Source organism: Dreissena polymorpha, chromosome 3 (genome assembly GCF_020536995.1).
Source record: "Dreissena polymorpha isolate Duluth1 chromosome 3, UMN_Dpol_1.0, whole genome shotgun sequence".
NCBI classification, from domain to species: domain Eukaryota; kingdom Metazoa; phylum Mollusca; class Bivalvia; order Myida; family Dreissenidae; genus Dreissena; species Dreissena polymorpha.
In genome coordinates, this window is record NC_068357.1 from 3771983 (window position 1) to 3791202 (window position 19220).

At 33.0% G+C, this 19220-nt stretch overlaps 2 protein-coding genes across 2 annotated transcripts in view; both read left to right on the forward strand.

The window, feature by feature from the left end:
* The window catches only part of LOC127875147 (uncharacterized), a 9884-nt gene extending 229 nt beyond the window's left edge, over positions 1–9655 (forward strand). Inside the window, exons 2-14 of the mRNA XM_052419984.1 lie at positions 639–792; positions 1332–1533; positions 2226–2370; positions 2612–2776; positions 2978–3042; positions 3223–3316; positions 3587–3656; positions 4539–4761; positions 5492–5582; positions 5937–6059; positions 6535–6647; positions 8540–8665; positions 9158–9655. Of these exons, the coding sequence (XP_052275944.1) occupies positions 639–792; positions 1332–1533; positions 2226–2370; positions 2612–2776; positions 2978–3042; positions 3223–3316; positions 3587–3656; positions 4539–4761; positions 5492–5582; positions 5937–6059; positions 6535–6647; positions 8540–8665; positions 9158–9267 (1681 nt within the window). The 3' untranslated portion in view covers positions 9268–9655. The remainder of the gene's footprint in view (positions 1–638; positions 793–1331; positions 1534–2225; positions 2371–2611; positions 2777–2977; positions 3043–3222; positions 3317–3586; positions 3657–4538; positions 4762–5491; positions 5583–5936; positions 6060–6534; positions 6648–8539; positions 8666–9157) is intronic.
* A 2112-nt stretch (positions 9656–11767) lies between these two features.
* The window catches only part of LOC127873579 (uncharacterized), a 28759-nt gene continuing 21306 nt past the window's right edge, over positions 11768–19220 (forward strand). Inside the window, exons 1-7 of the mRNA XM_052417451.1 lie at positions 11768–12237; positions 12569–12653; positions 13163–13245; positions 15821–15941; positions 16370–16498; positions 16985–17107; positions 18770–18888. Of these exons, the coding sequence (XP_052273411.1) occupies positions 11993–12237; positions 12569–12653; positions 13163–13245; positions 15821–15941; positions 16370–16498; positions 16985–17107; positions 18770–18888 (905 nt within the window). The 5' untranslated portion in view covers positions 11768–11992. The remainder of the gene's footprint in view (positions 12238–12568; positions 12654–13162; positions 13246–15820; positions 15942–16369; positions 16499–16984; positions 17108–18769; positions 18889–19220) is intronic.

The window sequence follows — 19220 nt, forward strand, 5'->3', positions numbered from 1 at the left end:
ATTCATTTGTCATGTTAGGTACTTCCTATCGTTATGCATACACCTTATGATGAAGATGCTAGCAAAGAAAATAATTATGTTCGCGACATTCAGCAATCCAACTGTAATTCAGAATAATAAATATATTTGTGCAATCAAACAATAAAAAAGGCGTAGAAGATGTAATTTGTGTTGTTACTTTTTACCACAATCCATATGTCACATAAGATAACTATTATCATTGTAAAATTGTCATACATTGAACATTTCGTGTAAGATGACAATTATGGTTTTAACTACATCCTGCAACTAATATCACAAAAGATGGTAATCTTCTTTCAAATAAGTCCCAATAATCTTTTTGTTTAGTAAGATATCTAACAATCCAGGTGTTTTACAAGATCATCAATTTCTTGGTAAGAATATGCACATTCAAAGATTGTATGTGATTTTTTTCTGATTTGAACGAAATCCAACAATCCAGACACTTCGATGTAAGGAAACAACGAGTGTTGAACTTGAATCGTACTCTAAACTGAAGTAGCATTACTGTTATCATACATGTTATTGTAACAATTCGACGAAGCATTTGTATACAAATATATTCAATCATGTAATCTGTATTGTTATGAGGCAAATTCTTCATAAATTACATGTAGCAGTCAAGTATTTCTCAATATTTTAGTCTTCCTGCATTCAAAGAGTCACGTTTTCTACTGCATTTTCTTTTCGGTCTACATCTTCGTGTGTTTCTACATCTTCCTCAATGTGTTTTTAGCGGTGGCCTATCACAGTTTTAATGCGAATATTATGGTAAGTTTTACGTAGTAAAACTACGTTAAAGACAAGTAACGCCTTCCCGCTTTTAATGATGATTGCACATCAATGATTTATAGGCGAATGAATAACAAGGCTCACGGTGTATTATTAGTGGTTTCAAAAAGTCTCTGTTATATTAAATGAAAATAAGAGAGAGAAAAAGTGCCGCAATGTAAATTTATAAATCACTTCAATGAATTGTATATATGATAAATATAACCTGTTATAAAGATCTATAGTCATCTATGATATTTATATTAAAACGAGCATAAAAGACAGATGGTTCTGAACGGACACGGGTTTAAATCTCAATGTCCAAACACATATATTTATGTAAATTAGATAATTTACGGGAAAGTAAACATAATCTATGTTCTATGAATAAATTTAGATAAATAAATAACTAATTAAATAAATAAACGTAGCAAACAAACCAAGCAAAACATTTGTTCTTGTCCAAACTGCAGATGCAATTATAGTACGCTTCATTGTTCTATTGTAATACAAAAGAACAACATAACATTTGCTTTCAGGTTGAGATTAAATGCAGTATAGATGCAAAGAAGGGAAAACTACGACAGGCCTTTGAAGTGATCAAAATCAACAAAAACGGACATGACATGGTGACGTACAAAACGTGGAAACGTCTCATGAACCTTGTCCTTCCTAAATTGTCCAAGAACCAAATTGACTTGCTGATGCTGGTTCTCAACACCAAATGCTCCGGATACATAGGTACGTATTTCCCATTTAGTTCGACTGTTGTTTCTTCTTGATCAGGATGTTTGATTTTTCTCATAGTCATGGCGTTTACCGGATTTCTTAAATCGGTATATTGCAAACAATATTTTTCCATTCCTCCGCAAAAAGTGTTCAGAATACCATGACAATGAAAGTGGTGCTCAAAACGAAATCGATTCATCACAGTTCAGGTTATTAAGTACATATATCATTTGATGTAATAGCCTATTACATCTGATGGCGTACATATGTTAATTGTAAAATTCATGTTTCTTGTTCAATAATATCTGTATTGTTGCAGATATCTTGAGTGGGCCAGCATGCCTTTATTTTTGTCAACATTAGAATAATACCATGTACTCATGTAAGCCAAGATATGACATGCGCCGACAATTCGTTAATTGTTGCATGTCTGTTCAATGTGACATATGTTTGACTGGTGAATGCCTTTGAATTGTGTGTATTGGTCCTCAACCATTGAATATATACAATTCTGAGTTAATTAGGGCAGATATGATTAGAGTGTAAATATTTTGCAAAGTGTACATTACTGTTCTTGCAAATTTGTTGAATGCATTGGATATCGTAGCGATCGAAGCAATTTTGTTAGTTTTTATTTTAGTCGACTTGTTTAATGATCAAATCTTTTTGGTGCATTCGTATCGATAGTGCTATCGTTGTTTTAGACCGTAGCGAGTTTATGCATGTGGCGGACCTGTTAAATGTGCCCATCTCACAGGTGAACGATCGCATCACGTGGTTGGAGAAGACATTTCCCAGCGTTTATCTTTCATTTCCTAGTCAACGCATTAAGGAAGTTGTTCAAACAATGTACGATATTTTTTATTGCATGTTTAAATTTTGCTTTTATTGAACTCCGCATTATTCACGTGTGTCGAGTATTATTTTTAAATGTCATCAACTTTATATCATTTATAGATGATATGTCTTTATATATACAATGCATTGCACAGCTTTTAACCATAACGAACCTCCTGAACATTTATTTTATTCATTATTTTTTAAAGTAAAGACCTTTCATTGAAAATCATAGCCAAGTCAACTGTTTCAGATATTTCAAATCCGTTTACGACCTAGTCGTCATAATAGAGGTCTTTCTGATCGGTTTTGACGTTCCTGGGATTGACATCCCGTTCTGTGTCCTGTTTTATCTGGAGATAGGACTTAAAGTCTACACGTATGGTCCATTTAAATATTTCAAGAGGCCAAGAAACTGGTAAACCTTTGACATTTCTTTTATTTAACTTACGTTTTCAATTTTCTGACCGATTTGACGCTAGCGTGTCCCCATTAACACTAATCTTATCAATACGATTATAGTGATGATAGTAAAAGATGTGTTATTTCAATATTAATAAATAATACATCGCTTGTAAATGTGTGTCTATATATGCTGATTCGTCATTTTCTACTTCAGGTTTGACGTTATAATAACTGTGTTATGCTCCATGTTTTTGGTCTTAGACACAGTTATTCAAAGTGGTGAGCCATATAAGTATAAGAATTGGAATACATTTACTGGCTGCGTGACATTTACTGGCTGCGTGCGAATTTAAATACATATTACATTTGAATTATGTTCGTATACTTATACATTCCTATGCAGTGGTTATGTGTTGGTATTGTTAAGTATGGTAAAGTGGGTATGTCTTTGTTTTGAAGACCACTACAATGAGAACATCTTTAAAGAAACTACACAAGCCTTCAATATTATACGTATATTTCGGATTCTTCGACTTTTGTTCCGTATAAAACGGTATGAAAAAACTTGCTCTTACATTTGCGTTGATGATTAAATATTGCCTATTCTACAATATTTATCAGCAAAAATTCGTTTTACTCTTCAACTATTTCCGCAATTGTATTCATAATTTCATTTTTTTCTTGCTACACTTCAATAATTTATTCTTCCATATATATGGTTGTTAACTTAAACATTTTAGACGGTAGTTGTTAATAGCATAAAATGATTATGCTTTAATTTCAAAATAAGTAAAGATTTGTTTCCTTTTAATTTTTGTTGCAGCTTCAAGACCATCATTAACACGCTGATGAATGTTTCACTATCGATATTAGTTTACTGCGTGATAGTTTTTGTAAGTATATTTAATTTCGATTTCCTGTATGCGATTGTATACTACAATATATATGTAATTTTTTGTGTTTGCTTTAAATTGATTTTACACACATTAATATGCTTTGAAGCCCAGAACCATCGTTGCTATGACTACATGTATTAAAAATATTCGAGCATGGTAGCATATTTACGCAATCAACACAGTACATTTTGTCATTGGCTGTTACAGAATTAAAATTCCTCGTCAATACTGTCGACATATGTTTACTTGTAGACATAACAAGTGATACAAACACAGAGTGCAAAACTATATGTTCATATAGGTGTGAATCACCCGTTTTCGTAGTAATTTAATAGACGGGAAAACGTATGCGTTGACATTTTTCACAAATTTAAACAACATATTGATAAAAAAAGCAAATCAAACATTATTTACACAATAATTGACAAAATGATTTTTGGGTTATAAAGTATGGTTGACTCAATACTAAAGTATTTGTTTAACGCAGGAAGGAGAAGCAATTTGTATTAAGTGAAACTGTCTGCATAGCAACACTTTGTTTTACAAAGCAAATTACGTGTTAATAAAATAAAACGCTTGTATACACTTTTCACAAACTCGACTCTGTTTTCACTGAATAGTTACTAATCTTATGAACAAAGAAATATTGTGATAAAAAAACACTATATGTATACATTATTGAGTGATAGTAAAACATGTCATTTCACTTCCTTTGAAACGACTTGTCATATTTTTAGACAGTTTCCTTCTTTATGTAACAGTATTGTACAAAAAAACTACTGAGATAAAATAATGCGTTTCTCTGTCAGATGCATGGTATATTTGATTATATCTTACATATAAAAAACGTTGTGGACTTAAGTATATTTTGCATTCCAGATTTTCGTATACATATTCAATGTGATTGGGATGGAGCTTTTCAAGGGAAGGATACAATCCGAAAATAATGAGCCTGAGAACAAGTCGGAAAACCTCTTTTGTGGTACCAAGGAGCTCGAAAACAGTGAATTCGCCAGCGCGTCCTACTGTGATCTAAATTTCAACGACTTCATTAGCTCCACATTTGTCCTGGCGACAATGTTGTTCGAGAACAACTGGCATAGAATCCTTTGTTTTACTAGCCAAATAGAATACTTGACTAATCATTCTATACATAGCTGCTATCATGAGTATATAAAGCATTAGTCTTGTCCACAAAATAATGAATATCGACCGTGTCTTTGTGCATGATTAACACGTGACACATGTATGGCCAATAGAGACTTGTGTAAGATATCAAACGATGAAACTCCAGAAACTATATAATGAACGAAATTCTTGTTCATATCCACTACACAAATAACTGAATACCAACTATAAGCATTAAATCACAAAAACTGGTATCACCGCATGTACACGGTCAATGCAAAGAATTAGGGGTTCAATGGATTTGAATGGATTTGAAGGTTGGCCAAATCTCACACTAACTCCAGAATTCGTCCCAAACCGAGCGCATGTCTAATACGTCTCCAATAAAATGTACCTATGCGGATAGAAAAAACAACAACATGAATGTCTTAACGTGACGCGTTAATCCAATACTATATATGGTCCTCCTATAAAAGATATTAAACCATGCAGTAAGCGATGTATCTACAGAAACTAACAAATAACTAGTTGTGAAAAAATGTATATTTGTGTACCATGTTGTCTAGCTGAACAAATGTGCTGCACTTTTTCGAAATAAAACATATATCGTCTTAAAAAAGGTAAAAGGTTAAATGTCAAAATTTCACGGACACTGAATTTAACTTTGCTCATTATTATAAAGTTTATCCTTACATTTAGTGCAGTTATAGCTGACGGCTTTGTCTTGGTAACCAACAAATGGTCGAGGATGTATTTCGCTCTCTTCTACATGTTCGTCACCGTAATAACTATCAAGTAAGATATCCTTTAATCGTTCAATATTTAACGATTGCTAAAACGTTATTACATGAAGGTTATTTCGTCACGCGTGACGAAATAACACATAATGTACCATAATATTGTTTTAAAATACATCGATCCTAAAAGAGTTCATTTAGTGTGTAAGTTCATGTCTTTAAAAAAAGAAAACAACAACAACAACTATCTGTTCTTATCAAACTATCAAAATGTTTCATCGTTAATAATTGCGAAATATATACGAACGTATCCTAATGTATTTCTAGTATTGTGTTAAATGCAAACATAATGAGCAATAAATGTGCGAAGAATTATTATTAAAAAGTATATTTTATTTTCCTTTGTTTGCAGCATAATAACGGCGTTTGTTTTGGATATGTTTTTATACGAATACCGCATGCAACTGGAAGACAAGAAGGATTCAACCATTGAAAAGAAAATCAAGGAACTTGGACTTGGAATTGATGAAGAAACGTAAGTTGTAACAGCAAAATGTAAAGTTAATAAAATAGCTATTATAAGTGCCATAACTATTATAACAACACTGAGACAAAAACAAAAACAATAGAAACACCAGCAACAACAAAAGCAACTACTACTTCTACTACTTCTACTACTCCTATACTTCTACTACTACTGCTACTACACTACTACTACTACTACTACTACTACTACTACTACTACTACTACTACTACTACTACTACTACTACTACTACTACTACTTCTACTACTACTACTACTTCTACTACTACTACTACTACTACTACACTACTACTACTACACTACTACTACTACTACTACTACTACTACTACTACTACTACTACTACTACTACTACTACTACTACTACTACTACTACTACTACCTTTAAGACTACCCCTGTTGCAGCAAATAATAATAATGATAACAATTCATAATTATACGTATACCTGATTGGCCTATATTTCAGTGGAATGGAAATTTCACAGCCCCTTTCGGACGAGCAATTAAAAGAATGGATGATGAAACACGATATAACAGCTCCTGACGTCCAGCCATGGAACGCGAATGCTTCGTTAAAACGTACGTTCATATATGATGTAATGAAATAGTGTAAGCATTTTGTTTAGGAACTTGTTTCGAGTTATTGGCGAAGTTTCTAACGCATTCTATGAATTTTTTGACATGTGTTACATTTAAACATAAACAAGAAATATCTTTAACAAATATATACGGCGTTGATTGTGGTTGTGGTTGATGAAAGATAAAGAGCTATATCAATGAGACAGTACATGCCTTTTTCTGAACAGTTTTAAGCAGAATTACATGCAAAGCAATTACGTTGCGCCAGATTTCGTGGTTTGTTTCGCATTATTAGATATTATTAACCATATATCTATAGATATAGAACAGAAATGCACAAAAAGAATGGAAATTAAATGAAAATATACGAGTCAATTTCCACACATGCATCAACCGTACATATTTGAAATATTAATAAGCGCGCTCTTCGAACAGACATGTTGTAGTGGTTTTTCGTACACATATAGTTATTTGATTCGATTGTTTATAGTATCGTGAATCATCGCGCTCATGCTTAATAAATTGTTCGCTATGGTGGAATAATTCTTAATAATCAAAACTAGTACTTGTCATGCAATTATTGAAAACAAGAAATATATTTTTTTTTAAGATATACTGCGTTGATTGTGGCTGGAGTTGGTTAAAAAGTAAAGAGTTCAATGAATGAGATCAAAGATAGCTAATGTCTTTTTCTGTGCAGTTCTTAGCTGCATCACACGCAGTACGGGATGTTATGCGGAGTTTTCGCGGTTTATTTGACATTATTACATATTGCTGGTCATAAACCTATAGATATTAATCAGAAAACCAACAGAAGAATGGAAGTGAAATTAAAACATATGAGTCAACGTGCCACACGAGAAGTATCCGTACATATTTTAAACATTTATACGCGCGTTCTTCGAACAAACCTGTTTTAGTGGTTTGTCGGGCATTTCTTTTTGATTCGATTATTAACAGTATCGAGAATCATCGCACTTATAATGCTTATTACATTAGTCAATATGATGATATAATTCTTGTTAAATTAATTAAAAATAATATTTATCATGGTATTGCTGAAAATACATTAAAAATCTATTATTAACATACCATAATTATATATCTGAATATCCTCATTTAACATATTTCTGGTCTAAAGAAAATTCCAGTTCACCTAGTTCACGCGATAGCATATATCTTATATAACGATTATTTTACTGGCCGCGAACTGACCCTGATACCTTGCTGGTTGGAATGCAATGTATTAAAGTGAGGCCACGCTTCCACTGCTGGAACGACGGCTTGTTAAAAAACTTATTACTTTTACATGTTAAATGTTTAATTTCGAAAACAATTTAAAATGGTTTGGCCAAAACGAATATCAGGGTAGGGAAAACGATATTTTTTTTATCTAAACATACTAGTACACAGACAGGCATATGGAAGTAATTACTAAATATGAGAACATAGCCTTTAAGTACAAACGCTCTGGCGCTGGCAATCCTCTGAAAATAAAAGGTGCACGCACAAACTGTATTGATGTCAAGATTTGAGTGTAAAACTGTTCTATCTATCAAGCCTTTTCATTAGAGATAAAATTGGTTCATGCTGAACACGCAGTATAACAGTGTTCATGTTTGCAATGTTCTGGTGGTATGCTTAAATCTGCCTATGTACTAAATGAAGTGTATTTATTCGTGGTTAGCCGGTGAAAGGTCAGGTAAGGTCAAATGTGACGTTAAACAGCTACGCCGAAAAATCTTGTTTACTTAACCAATAGAGAAACCCTTAAAGAAGTTGTCAATAACGTCGCATGTTTGATCATTCAAAAATATGTATATGATTTATAGACGCCCCTATTAAAGTGAAAGTTCAGTAATTAATTAATTAGTAAAATTATCATTCTTCAGAATTTCCAGGGATCAAACACGTAGACGTTGACATGACAAATTCACGCTCATATCTTCAACAAAGACAGAGCACGTACCCGGCCCTTAACAAATATGATGGCATTCGGTTTCATATTAAGAAACGAGGTAAGTTGGGAGTCAGTATTTTAAGGCGTTGCATCCAACTTTGATCATATATAAAAATAAATAACATTATTGTTTATAAATGGTGTGTATACATGTTCAGCTGGTTTATTGTACGAAATCTTGCTGAAAATTGAATGGACTTATTACCGTGTATATGCTTATACTGCAAAATCAAATATCTCAGAATAAAACGGTCGATGAAAAACGTAAAGTTTGAGTATTTGTGTGTGTAAAGTGTCGTCCCAGATTAGCCTTTGTGTGTTCTTCGCCAATTACCTGTTCCGTTTAAATATAACTTATGGCATGACAGCATACCATTTGGGATTGTATTTATCCTTGAATATAATCTTTTGTTTTTTACACGTAATACTGCATGTATGTTATGTATGCCTTTATGTGTTCTTATATAGTAGACCACGTTTTACCAACCTATGTATAAGTAAAGTCTCCGTTTAAGTTTTCATTCTAAGAGTGTTACTTGTCCTTTTACAGGCTGGACAAAAGTTGAAGTTCTTCTGCAGCAACTTTATGAAAGTGAAAATGACAATTCTCCTGTCAATGACACTGAAAGCAATCTTGCAGTGCGCGTTTCAAACGTGTAATATAGAAAAGTGTTTGTCATAACTTGCTTTCTTGTTATTGGATGAAAAACACATGTTTTATTTTATAGAATATCTTTACATTCTCAAATACATAGTTGATGCTTTAAATCATTTTTGTAAGAACGACTTTGCAATCATATTCATCGTGAACAGTATTATGTTTTAAGTCCTCACATTTTTGTTGAATTAACTCCAAGAGGTTTCTAATGGCATTCTGAACATTTTTTTTAATTGTTTTGTCGTCTTAGATTACCAACAGCTGTTTGTTTATATTTGTATCATGTATATACTTAATTTCACATTTTCAAGACGATCTTTACAAGTATATGAACAAACTTAGTAATTACAATAAGACATTATGAAACAATAAATTTATGCGAAATCGAAATGAGTTATTTTTCTTCCGGTAAGATCTGTAACCAGACGTCTCGACGTAACGTTAGATTGGTGGATATATGTATGTATGAGCTGGTGTGACATTCTATGTTCAAGTTATTTCCGTATTCAATCATCAGAACTTGGACACTCCAGGAGTGTTATGTAGAATGTATGTGTGTGCATTTATTTGCTGTGACATTGGCGAATACGTTAAAGCGGTGTTATAGAATTTGAAGTTCTTCAGTTGAACAGGTTTTATCAATAGACGTTCTCAGTAACACAGAGGGACTGTATTCACATGGTTGCAACTTAGTCAACAGTGTTAACGGTTTCTGACGAGTTCCGTTAACCGGTTTCAAACTAGTTTGTTATGCATAGTTTAGCAACAATTTTCTTGTAAATGTTTAGCTAACTGATTATAAACTACTACTATCGCAAACCATGTAAATATTGGCGAGTTTGTTGTTTTTGTGCGTGTGTAGTTTAATATTTGCGATGGCATACGTGACGCATATTGACCAAACTTACAATATCGCTTACGCGTCACAATGAGCAGAAAGTCTGTACGAAACCCAGACCCAGGCAAATGAATCGCACAACAAGCCTGTTCTATGCCTTATAACACTTATCCGGAATTAATTCCATGTGTAGTTGTGCATATCTTTTGCATGTTATGTAAGATTAATTTTCGGCGAAGTTTTTGCGGTTCAACGGTGAGGCATGTGTTTTATTAAGCAACCTTAAACTATAAATTACTTAGTATTCCACTTAAATCATAAAACAAAACACAAATATGGATTATGCAGTAACTAATATCTATAATAAATTAAACAAAAAAGCCAACGTCATCATTTGGTGTGTTATGGTGTACTATAATATCTTCTTTTACAAGTCCAAGTAAGTTTCAGGTGCTATGCTGTGCGTATAGCAGAAACACAGAAAATTCAGAAGAAAAAAAACTGTATATTTATAAAAAATGATAGGCACGCGTGATAGATATATGATTCGCCGTTCTCACCAATATATACTGTTTAAAGGGACATTGTCACAGATATTAGCATGTTTTGTAGTTTGTCATAAAATGCTTTAGATTGATAAATGTAAAAATAAATATAAAAAATCAGAACTAAAGAGGTTAAGCATAAAGAAACATTCAAGAAAAAAATAGTAATCCACGCCTGGGCTCGAACCACTGACCCTTGAAGCACCTTCAACGCTGGCATAATGCAACATGTGTTTTATACTTCATATCATCAATCCTCGTAATGTCACACAATATAACGAGAACAACAAAACTTTACAAATCAAACAATCGTTTCGCGCTTGTAACGCTTTATAATTTTCAGGTTTTTAAATCCTCAAAAGGTGCAAACCATTGATAGTGCATGGTAAGTGTTTTGTATTACTGTTTCCTTGCAAAAACCATAACTACAACGACAATGTGCGAATCTAAAACATTTTCTTTTCAATGTTGTGATTTTATCAAAACCTGAAAAGGGCCCTTTAAACGCGTCCTGTTAGATGGATTGTTCGAAACATTATTGTTTCACAGTTACCAATATATTCCTGATGTTTACTATTACACATGCATGGACAACAGTTCCTGTTCACTTAAGATAATGACCTATACGATAGATTGATATGGTTATAAAACCCATCCTTGTAATGACATTTGCACAAACAGATCTATATCAATACATTATACCATGTTCGAAACAGTTTGCTATGACAATTAAGCTATTTGAAAACGTGCTAGCGTCACGAACTGGTGAAGTACTCGATTGTCAGGTTATTAAAAACTAAAGGCATATATCATTTAGTTTATGTACTTTCTTGGATTAATTAATTGTCAGGATAGGGCATATTATGAACAAATGTTTTATAAAAGAAATACCGTTTAAAAGTGTTACCCAAACATTAACAAGAACACATTAATTTCATTATTTAAGTTTTTACAAAAGCTCAAAAAACCAGTAAGTCACAACGTGGGCCATTTCGGTAGTCATTTTGAAGTGCTACTTCCGGTAAGAGGTAGGGAGTGTGCATATATTTTATATTAGTGTCTTCTTCCGTTTTTATATGTTTAATCGTCAATCACTCATTTAATATCAAGAGTATCCTTCTCTTGTCGGAAGCCCTTTACCATCATAGGAAATATAAATAATTGAAGTGTAGATATTATGGTCTATTTGAGAAGACCTTATTATGAAAACTGTCAATACAATGCTAGTTTGAATGTTAAAACAATAGGATTTATTTTATAACAAGTGTTAAACAATATATGAATATGAATTATTATTAAATAGTACACGGCTGTTCGAAGACAATAGAGAACGTTGACGATAAAATGCAAAGTGCAATAGAATGCGAAATGGGGGCTGTTGACGAGAAAAGCGCAACCGACAAAGGCGCCTCGAGTAACCAACTTGTTGACGAAATTGATAATGCTGATTGTAATACAGAAAATAATCCCACGGTTGTTGTCGACATAGATCGTGAGAGTCATGTTTGTCATGACGAGGACGATAAAACAGTTACACTTCGTGACAAAAAGACTGACACTATAACAAGAATTTCCGATGATGATTACAGGTAGGTCTCAATCAGTATACTTGTATATCTAGAAAAGCAATTTTGCAATTATTCGTATTGCTGAGTGTTGACGAAGATACACACTAGTGCTATAAAGGGACATCACACATTAAATATAGCCGATAAATTGGATGAAAGTTGTTTTATTTTTCCCTTTTGAAATGTGGGTTTCCGATCTAATAAATTCGTTTAATAGGATTGTTGCATTCGCATCTTGAAAAATAAATGTTGAGAACTGGTCACAAAATATTTCCTTATGACATAATTTTAAGTTAAATAAGCTAACAAAATAACACTGAGTTATATGACTTAATGATTTAACAATCTGCAGATACATGCGTTACCTCGACAATACGGAAAACATTTCCAAACGACGAAAAGATCTGATTGGTAGCGAAAAGCTGATCAGCGACGCGGTAGGTTCAACAGCATTTGTTTAGATTTGTTTTTATTTTATCGGCATTGTTTTGTTGTGGGTGGTTCTGTATAAATGTCGAAAAAAAGGTTCTGCATTTCACGAAGTTGACTACTTACGCGACAACAATTAAATCTAAAAATAATTATCTGGAACTAAAATGTGCATACACATATTTTTCTGGTTGTCAAAAGTAGACATGCAGTTCTAAGTTTAATGTTAACACATGAAATTCGTAAAATGTATCTTGTTCTGAAAAAAACTGGGCTTAATTCATGTGCGTAAAGTGTCGTCCCAGATTAGCCTGTGCAGTCCGCATATATATATATAGAACTGTATGTATGCGGGTAGGGAAGTGTTTTAGCACTATTTTTTTAAAACACTGGTAGGATCTTGAAAGCAATTGTTTGTTTTTTGTATATTTATAAAAACTGCCCCTATTCGACAGGATTTTTAATCTCTTTAATTAATCATGGCTTTCAATATATACGGATCTATACTGTTCGATAGGATCTTCGTCTAGCCGCCACTTTGGTTCACGACGCAATGGAAGGAAGAACAGCCGATATCAAATCCGAAATCAGATACGTCAAGTAAGTAGTTCTGGGTCCTGTCTAATGAAATGCAAGACATGTTTATTTACCACTGAATGTTTTATATAAATTACTTAATGATGGACTTAAATGCTTATTTTTAAATTTTCTCTTCGTGATATTTATTGTCCCTGGTGTTGCAAAATACGGAAGTATAAACATCAGGGATAGGTTACTATTCAATATAAATGTAATTAACAATAATTGAAGGTTGATTCTCTGATTAATTACGATAAATGGTTGATTTTCTCATAATTTAAACAAATAATTAATTGAACCATCATTTTGTTTCTTTATTCGTATTGCATTTTGTTACACAAAATAAGTGAACTAGTCAATGTATGTAATTGCTGCAGATTATTTTTGTATTAAAGGGATCTTTTCACGCTTTGGTAAATTGACAAAATTGAAAAAAGTTGTTTCAGATTCGTAAGTTTTCGTTTTAGTTATGATATTTGTGAGGAAACAGTAATACTGAACATTAACCATGCTCTAATATAGCCAGTATATGCATCTTTTGACGATTTTAAAACCTAAAAATTATAAAGCGTTGCAACGCGAAACGATTGAATAATTTGGAGAGTTCTGTTTTTGTCGTTAAATTTTGTGAAACTACGAAGATTACTTATATGAGGTATAAAATACGTCACGAATGTGTACTCGGCGGAATAGCTCAGTAGGCTAAAGCGTTTTTACTTCAGGACTTTGGCAGGACTCCAGGGGTCACTGGTTCGAAACCTGCTCCGGGCAATGTTCTTTTCCTTTTTTTAATTTTTTTCTTGATTTTTTACTGGAGCTTTTACGATCCAATGTTTACATTTATCAATATAAAGCATTTAATGAATAAGTTAAAAAAAATGCCAAAATCTGTGAAAAGGCCCCTTTAAGCATTTTAAATTGTCTGCCTTTTCACAGGTAGTGATAATTCGTAAAAGATGATAAAAATAAACTGATATTTATTCCATAACAATTAAACATTTAAAGGGAATCAAGATGAAGCAAGCAAATCAGTCTGAAAATACCGACGTACACAATGAAATCAATAGTGTATATAATTCACATACCTAACTTGATGAAAGGCACCAAGAAATATTTAAATGCAAAATTAGTTTAGCATGTGTTGATAGCAGTTTGCCATTTAAGATCATAACTTACAAACAACTGTTCTTCGAATTATAACCTAAGTGCTTTACACACGGAGCAGCACCGTCTCGATCGATAAGTTCACCCCTGAAACAAAAATACACGTGATTATCGGATACCACCGTGGAATAAGTCCACTACCAGAAAAAGTAAAATAGTACCTACTATGCAGTGTATAGAACAACAGTCTTACAGACCTAGAAATAATAATAATTGTTTTAGTTCATGAATAAAAAAAGGATTTCGGGAAATGCGCTCTTGTACATAATATTTTTTGTCTTTGCCTTTTATTCTGATAAGAAATTCAAGAGGTTAACCTACGTACGCTTGCTTTATTGATATGATGAAATCTTTTCAATGAGCAGATCTAGATGGCTTTTCGCTATGGCAGTAAAAGGACGGTTTTATAACATAGTAAAACATCAATATAGTATGTCACAGGCCAGGAAGGTCAATGGACCACTATACGAACGACTCCAATAGAATGCTCCCTCGAATTAAGTTATGTCAGATCGCCGACTAGTCGAAACTTTTTGGGATCTGTACAAGATCTTTACCTTGTCTTTAAGATTGTAGGAAGTCATATAGTTTACAAAACTATATGGATTACACTGCACGCAGATTTGAGTGATCAAACTATGAAAATCTACATGTAATGCTTAATGAATTGCAAAATCAACTCTCTTTATTGGCAGAAGTAAATGCAAATACTCACGCGCGATATAAAAAAAACTTCATACAATTACACTTTTTCTTACATTTTATTATCAACTGTTACTATGCGTAACAAATATGTTTATTCATATTTCGAAAATAATTTAAAAAAAACTTCGTTGATGTGGCATAATATTGTATGCCTCTTGTGTTTAATTATTTGATATATAGCAAAATGAGAATGGCACAATAATTGGAAATTGGGTATGAATAAATTTACGCACGGCATTTTCTTTACTTGAAAACTACGCGAATAAACTTGTCATGTTTGAAGCCAACAATATATCATTGTGATGAATTTGATAACCAAAAATATTTATATTGTTAAACTATTTGATAATTTATAATTAATAACAGTGCTCGAAATAATTGTTATTTAAAATAATATCGCAATTCTGTATTTTTATATAATGGAAATCATCCATGTTTCTATACTACATGTATGTCATTTTATTTATAAATAAAAGATTCTTTTGCAAATAGATTCATTAAATGATAATCAATTTGTAGTTCACGCAGTTCGGCGTGTTTGGTAAAACAACTACGCAGCGAGTAACTTTATGCACAGTCACGTGCAATCATTTACTGATAGAGTATGGATGCATATTATAGTGACACTATTTTTAAACATCTTCGTACTAAAATTACCTTTGAGAAATAATTGATAAAATGCAATTTTCAAACAATATAATACGATTGGATTGTGTTTCCATTTCAGGTCCTATAATTTGTATAAATCATGGCCGTTGACTTACCTACTGTATATTGCCATCATTGTCAACCTAAGCCTGGTCCTCTTCGAAGAGCCCGCGGTCGAAGGGCTTGCATTGAAAGACACAGTGAGATATTCGATTATTTTTCTTATAATGAAACCTTACACACTATATCTAATTGAACAAACACCTCTTCCTTACTTTGTATAACATCAATACTATATGATCCTCACCATAATCGTTATAGGTAGCCTTGGAAATAATATATTTGTTGTTATATTTAATCATCAAATTTTTAGCCTGTTGATGAAATAAAGCAAGCTTACATGGAATAAGACACATACCAATGTATGCTTTAAAGTCTTGTAAAGTGGCAAATATATGATTATATATATATATAATGTTTTATAACTTAAAGCTTCACAGAGTAAAAATAAATCAATTGTTATTTGTACATGACGATTTTCTTTAATTTCTAATGACAACCACTACCTTAATCTTGCGCTTATTTACATTAAAGAACCGCTGAGTCATTTAAAATATGTATATCGCAGATCACAATGCCCATTGAGCTTCTATGCATCTTGTATTTCTGTGTGCGAACGGCCCACCACTACTTTTGGCGAAGGACATCGCTTTTCTTCCGAGATGTGAAGAATACAATTTTGATAATGATCATCGTGGTATGTACAAGTTGAAAAAAAACGATTATGACATTTGATTTTTGAAGCTCAACATTTTCTATTGTTCTGTTAATAAAGCAATATGAATTTTCCTATAAAATTGACAATAAATAAATAGAACAAACCACTTATTTAAAACATTTTCAAACTCATATTTAAAATGTGCATTTTGCTTTCTTGCAGACACAATTTCATTAAAATTGTTATCTTATTTTCTGTAAATGTTAGAGCAAGGTGCACCCGGTTTGAGGCATAATGTTTTATTTATTTTATGCGATAGTTAATCCCTATGCCTGGCATTTACCGTTTAAAGGCAGTGATCCTAGTTTAAAGGCAGTGATCCTAGTTTAAGTCATTGTATGTTTATAGTTGGTGATCTGTTATGAAAATATGAAAATAATAACTCTCTCTCTAGAGTTTCTTGTGTAACTCTACATGTGTATGTTTATCTCGTATAAAACCACTCGCTATGGCTTTATTTTCCAGGTGACACTGATTGACATGGTCGTGTATCTTATATGGAAACATGTGGATCCAGAGGCAAATCACGTGCGCTTTTCGAGAGTTCTCCGAGCGATTGTTATTGTAAACTTTTCAGACGGTCGCCAGGTAGATTTGATAAATCTTTATATTTATTTTCGTAAATATATTTAACAATGATCCTGCTGATCGTCATATAGAAAAAAACACACTAAAAAGCGTTTTAAGACGAACAGAACACCATGCAGTAGGATATGGACGATTTGAGCAAAGAACAGTACAATATAGTTCTAATATAGTATAAATTCACTCAATCGCATAAATATTTACCAAATCTTTATAGATTCGATATTTGGAAAAGCAAATGAGTCGTGTTCTGAGAAAACTGGACATAATGCACGTGCGTAAAGTGTCGTTCCAGATTAGCCTGTGCAGTCCGCACAGACTAATCAGGGAAAACACTTTCCGCCTCAATCGGATTTTTGCTAAGAAGAGACTTAATTTAAACTTAAAATATCATAAAAGCGGAAAGTGTTGTCCATGATTAGCCTGTGCGGACTGCACTGCAAATCTGGGACGACATTTAACGCACATGCATTATGGCCAGCTTTCTCAGAACACGACTCAAATGATCCGCGCTCTGGCAAAATCGTTCTCAATGCATATGCGTGAAGTGTAGAGCATCGTCTCAAATTTGCCTTTACAGTTCACTTAGGCTAATTAGAGAATCGTTTCGCTTGTGTGTGTGTTTTTTTCTTTTAAAGGAAGTCTCTTCAAAACGAAAATTATGTTAAATTGAAACGTGTCATCTCTGATTATGCTTATCGGACTGCATATGCTAATATAGGATGACACTTTACGCAGATGCACTAAGCCCAGTTTTCCCAGAGAACGACTCAATCAATACCTTGTCATTCTGATGGGATTTTATTAACGACTCAATCAATACTTTGTCATTCTGATGGGATTTTATTAACGACTCAATCAATACCTTGTCATTCTGATGGGATTTTATTAACGACTCAATCAATACTTTGTCATTCTGATGGGATTTTATTAACGACTCAATCAATACCTTGTCATTCTGATGGGATTTTATTAACGACTCAATCAATACCTTGTCATTCTGATGGGATTTTATTAACGACTCAATCAATACTTTGTCATTCTGATGGGATTTTATTAACGACTCAATTAATACTTTGTCATTCTGATGGGATTTTATTAACGACTCAATCAATACTTTGTCATTCTGATGGGATTTTATTAACGACTCAATCAATACTTTGTCATTCTGATGGGATTTTATTAACGACTCAATCAATACTTTGTCATTCTAATGGGATTTTATTAACGACTCAATCAATACTTTGTCATTCTGATGGGATATTATTAACGACTCGGTTAATACTTTGTCATTTTGACGGGATATTTTTAACGACTCGGTTAATACTTTGTCATTCTGACGGGATTTTATTAACGACTCAATCAATACTTTGTCATTCTAATGGGATTTTATTAACGACTCAATCAATTCTTTGTCATTTTTATTAATACACTGGTTATTATCTACTTTTATTTACATGCTTCAGTACACCACAATAAATTCTATTTTTTAATCGCTTATTTTACATAGTTGAACATTTTGATAAAAAATATTATCGGTTGTATCAAATGTCTCTGTTAAATAATAACTTCTCCAATACCTTACGTTTACGTATTTTGAAGATGTGCTAAATTCAACACTGTAAATGCATACTGTTAACTTAACCAAAATGTACGTATTTTTAGATACGGAGATCCTGGAGAAATATGCGGCGGACCATTAAAGAGATCATTCACGTTGTCTTTCTGTTTAGTTTCTTCATTTTGGTCTTCTCCTTGATTGCCAACCAGATGTTCAGTGCAAGGTAAGGTCAGGGGTTCTAGAGAAAAAACTAACAAGGGCAACTTGTGTTAATGCCATAAACTGGACTGAAGTGCCATAGGCCGATCAAGGGGGGGGGGGCGGACGCGGCGTACGCCCCCCCCCCCTCCTAAAATCGCCAAAGTCACACTTAACTAGATCTAAATCACCTATTTAAATTTGTCAAAGCCTTCAAAATCACTAAAATCGTGGAGCTTCCGGGGGGCTTCGCCCCCTGGATCCCCAAAACTATAAGCTATGCATGTTTTGGGCATTATAAGAAGGTACTTTGATGAAAGTATATAAGGCGTGACATGCTCGAGAAGTGGTTGTCAA